This window comes from Hyposmocoma kahamanoa, unplaced genomic scaffold, assembly GCF_003589595.1.
Source record: "Hyposmocoma kahamanoa isolate Upper Pololo Valley unplaced genomic scaffold, ASM358959v1 220, whole genome shotgun sequence".
Lineage (NCBI taxonomy): Eukaryota > Metazoa > Arthropoda > Insecta > Lepidoptera > Cosmopterigidae > Hyposmocoma > Hyposmocoma kahamanoa.
Window position 1 is genome coordinate 4905929 of NW_020653740.1, and position 5122 is coordinate 4911050.

Here is a 5122-nt window from a genome sequence, read left to right on the forward strand (position 1 = left end):
GATGGTACTACAAATATTATACTTTACAAGCAGTTAGGTTACATGATTTAACTTGTCAGAATTTAATGAAAATTTAGTAGAGAATGGCGATGGAAAGAACAAGAGTAAGTGACGAAGAAGAAAAGGAATTAAAGAACGATTCGAAATTTCAAAGTAGGTAGCCAGAAACCAGAGAAAAGGGTGATAAAAAGGTGGAATGACGATGAAAGAGGTCACATCGTCACAAAGTCTACCTCGTAAAGCTTCAAAACTCTGCTACAAATTATATAGGCTCTTATAGTTTACCAAGAATGCAGTAAGGTTTCGAAGTGGTCATTATCACATGATTGTAATTACAACTTGTAAATGCTGCAATTTCGTAGGTGATTTAGGCGATGTGGTTGAGAAATTTGAGTATCTGAATGCATTCTCAACACGAATGTATTTTAGGCATATTTTATACTAGCTGTGCCTGCAATTTCAAGTGCGCAAACAGGTTCCACTTACATATTCTACTAATATATAGGGGAAAGTGTGTTGGTTGGTTATTACATGCATATTTCTCACAGTAATGCTTCCCTATACACATAATGACGTGCAGACATTGGGGATTCACGCCGCTGCAAACAGATTTCTTAACAGGTGACAGGGCCACATAAAGCATATGTTTATGATTATAAGATGATTTTATCTTCATAAAATTTGTTACTAACAATTGTACTTGCTGCCGGAGATTGGGGAATATCAAATCTCTTATTTCCCCAATTCCCCACAAAATACCCAATCAATTTTTTAATTCCCCAGATATTTTAATTAAGTAACCTAAAATCTCCATTTCCTATTCCAAACATAGCCTAAATATCGCCGATGGCTCGAATTAACTTAAATGGCGAAAAATCGCCTAATCTGGCACCACTGGGCTCGAGTTTGAGATGCTGCCTTGGTAATGAGGATAACGATAGATATGAGTCCGAATCGTTGAATCGATCAATAATAACTTAAACTTGCAGAAGTAGAAGAATACAAAATACTGGTGACAAGTCATTACATTTGGGAAAATCTTAACACCGCGATTCAGAAATTGCGTTTTGCTATGCCAATGCCATCTAGCGGTAAACTATTGTTACAAATATGCTAAAGTTATTATGTTACAATCATTGACTTACAATAAGTCAATGGTTACAATACTTAATTTAATAACGGGTGTACAAAAGATCTGGTGCATTCTGAGCAACGAAAACCACATCCAATTGGTTCAGTCGAGAGCAGTATGCAAAAAAACTGATGTTTTAGGTTTAGTAGATGAAATATCTTTACGATTTTATTATGTGTATTGATTTATTTTTGAAGTTTGGGGCAGACTGGAATTAGAAGTTTGTAACATATTTAAAACGAAGAATCTAAAAAATTTTTAAAATCAATTAAAAACTATACAAGAGCCATTCCCACTACATTCATTTTGTATAAGGGTACTTTAATATTATTTAAAATAAATTTATACTAAAGCAGCTTTTTGTTACTGCCTGTATGTGTGTAGGTAGGTGAATTATTATGTATTCAACGAGCGGTATTTAGCTCTGTCAGTGCCTGCCTGCTCAGTGATTCAGAAAATGATCGAATTATGCTAATGCTTGTTTCATTTTGTCGCTTAGCAACATTGAGGGTTGTGTCGTGGGTGTCGGACGAAAGCGCGTGGGCATACATCCCTAGCGACTAAATATTGTATCTATTTTTTCTATAAATGTACAAATTAGTAGAATGCAGAAACGACGCATATTTATATTTTGGTACAACTTGTGATAAAAAGTATTAATCTTAATCGATGGATATGACAATGCGCTTTTCCAAACTTAGATAATTGTAAAAAAAACCACTGTTGGAATTTTTCCGCGAGCTTATTTTTAGAACAATTCAAAATTACTTTTGGAAGATGGAGGTGTCTGTCTACTAACAACCAAATTATTAGACTCTGAATTTATAACCAAATTTGATATAGGTTTGTACATTTTTTTTCGGACAACGATATTGGATTAATTAAATACTAATATACTTCCTTAATAATATGTGCCAGACAACCACACCGACTGTCTCAAATAAGAAAATTCCTTGTGCTATGAGTACCAGAGCAAATGCATTCATTCTGGGGCACTTCCCAGAATATCCAGATCGGAGCCAATTTAGAAAAGTTGATTTCCCAAATTGGTCCTACCGGGAAGCGAACCCGGGACCTCCGCGTCCAGCGCCCTCTATGTAAACCGTTAGGCCACCGAGGTCGTAAATAAGTTTAAAATAAATCGTAAATAAATTCAGGTTGAAATATGGAAGTAACAGAATCGACACCAACATTGAAATGGTTTAAATGTGCTAAAAAGGACGTACAAGATGATGGAACAATCAATTTGATTTTAAGCAAACTGTATAATATCTGAGTGGTGTAGTTGATTACTTACCTGTTTTTAGATATTCAAGTTCGTAAATGCGACTGATCGTGACACATTGCAGCACTATATCGATGCCTTACTTTTTGAGACTCTTATACAGAGTGATTATACAGGACATGGCAAAACTTTCTATTTATTTTAAATTTCTTATTAAGGGTGTCAATTTGGATGCATTACTTCAAGAATAAAGCTAGTATGTAAATATGAAGGAAATGTGATGTGAAATCGGCCTGCAAAGTTTGGATATACAATCCATTTTTTGCATTTCAGTAACTTTGTCCTTTACGATACAAGTTTGAGAAAGTAAGGCGATGATTATACTGAATGTAGAGCCGATTGTTTGAATTGCAAAATTCCCACTTTAACGCTTTCAAATTTATTTAACAGCCAACAAAAAAACTAATTATATACTATTAATTTTTACGGTTTAAAAACATTTTTTTATAATACTAGAATATTAACCCGCTATTCGTGCAGGGATTTAACAAACGAACGAAAGTACGGCCCTGGCAGTGAAAATTAGGTTTTAGGTAATTAACTGATTTCAAAATGTTCCTTTTTCCCCAGGTGCGGCCACTGCAAGCAGCTGGAGCCCATCTATGAAAAGCTGGCCGAGCACTTCGAGAAGGACGATGACATCATCATCGCCAAAATGGACGCAACCGCCAACGAACTCGAGCACACCAAGATCACCTCATTCCCCACTATCAAACTTTACTCTAAGGATAACCAGGTAAATACATAATATACTTTATTATTTGAATAGCTATCGTAGTCTTATTGAAGTTTTGTATTGGAAAATAACGATGATGTGAAGGCGTTAATAAATTACAACCGTGATACCGTAATAAATATTTTTCGAAAATCTTGCTCGCCATAATCATAGGGTAAGAGAAATAATTTGTAACGATGTTGGACAATTCTGAAAGAGCGTGTTGTTTATTTAATTTAATAAAATTTTATTAGTTTCAATACTAGTACTGTTAGTATTAAATTCGTATAAATATTTGTTAAAAAATAAAGGAAATAAATAGTATAGGACCAAGTGCTTAATACAGACGAAAAAAAAAATTCATTTTCCACCTTTGTCTAATCCGCCAAAACCAGCCATGCCCTTGGGCATTCTAGGTTGTTCTAAGCTATTTTTCGCCGGAAGTAGCTGCCAGTCTAAATGAATAATTTTCACATGACAGTACAGTTGTAATATTGATGTCAATTGTTATAGGTGCGCGACTTCAATGGTGAAAGGACGCTGGCCGGCCTCACTAAGTTCATAGAGACCGATGGCGCTGAGGCTGAGCCCACTCCAACAGTCGTAAGTATAACTTTGTAATATAAACGTTTAACCGACAATCTATTTTTTTTATGAACAAGTCGTGGCAACTGGTGGTAAGCAACACGCCTGTCTTGTCAGCTTATATAAAGCCGGATTTACATTTTTCTGACGTGTCGTGTCGTAACGCGTCAAAACGGTATCGATATAATAGTCACAACACAAGCCGTCACATCAGATTGCGACACACTAATATAAATCTGACCATATTAAATATATGAAACCGATACCGACACAACACGTCAGATAAGTAAGTTCGGTTTAATATAACCGTCAGTGAAAGAACGTTTGTTCGACTTATTTTGGTCAAAATAGCGTCATATGTGGTGCAAGTTTGTGAATGCGAATAATTTTCCGAATTGTTTTACTCTTGAAATTACTTTTAATTCTCGAAATTATAGTGATCGAATTTTTTAGAGGTATTGTTTGTTTTATTGATAGGAATGAAATAAAAAAGGTTAAAATGACACTGTATTCGAGGCTAACGATGTGTGTCAGGATCGTAGCAAATGGAAGGCTGTTGCTTCTGCCTACCCCCGTGGGAAAATGACATGCAGTCTATGTTACGAATTAAGAGAAAATTATTCGCAATATCAAACAAAAGTTATTTTCTATTTATATGTTCAATTTCTTATTATAGTTTCTTGTAGTTTAGTGTCGTCTTGGACTAATACCACAAGATCTAGCTAATCTCCATATTACAGAGCATAACTGAAAAAGGTCAAAATTTCGTCTTATATCAGATGGCGCTGATCAATAGCCTGGAAGTATCATATAAATGGCCGTGGATATCAATTAATTTCTCTTTAATATGAAATATAAGAAGTCAATCTTTTTTCCTTGTAATAATATTTAAATATTGACCATAAGCTAAAATCTGTACTTGAGAAGCATTACACTCTAAATGCATTTTTTGTAAAATTACAGGGGACACGATTTTGTGTCGAAATGCAGCACGTACAACATTTAGAATGGCTTGAAATAAAACGAATTGAGTTTTAATAACATTTCGATCTACCCTATTTGTCGTACAAACTGCTTTTCGACATAAAATCGCTTCCCCCGTAAAATTACAAAAATGGCGCTTATCAGATACGGAAATTATTTTCTATGCTTTGACAAATACGCGCGTCATGAAAATAGATGTTACAAACTAATTTATAAATGAACGCTTCCTATGTATATTGAATAGCCGGCACTTTTCCATAAAAATTGTGCAACAAGCGCCATCTACTTGATTGGTTTGTTATCATTGCAAATTACAGTAGCTTTGATAAATTGCAACTTAACAATGTAAAACAAATTAGTTAGAAAAATAGCTATTTGGTACTCGTCGCGACATCTGTTGTACCAATAGGTACTAAATAAC

General features: G+C 34.7%; 1 protein-coding gene across 1 annotated transcript in view; it reads left to right on the forward strand.

The window, feature by feature from the left end:
- Positions 1-5122, forward strand: part of LOC113228019 (protein disulfide-isomerase) — a 32021-nt gene that overhangs the window by 25946 nt on the left and 953 nt on the right. Inside the window, exons 8-9 of the mRNA XM_026461154.1 lie at positions 2988-3153; positions 3646-3735. Of these exons, the coding sequence (XP_026316939.1) occupies positions 2988-3153; positions 3646-3735 (256 nt within the window). The remainder of the gene's footprint in view (positions 1-2987; positions 3154-3645; positions 3736-5122) is intronic.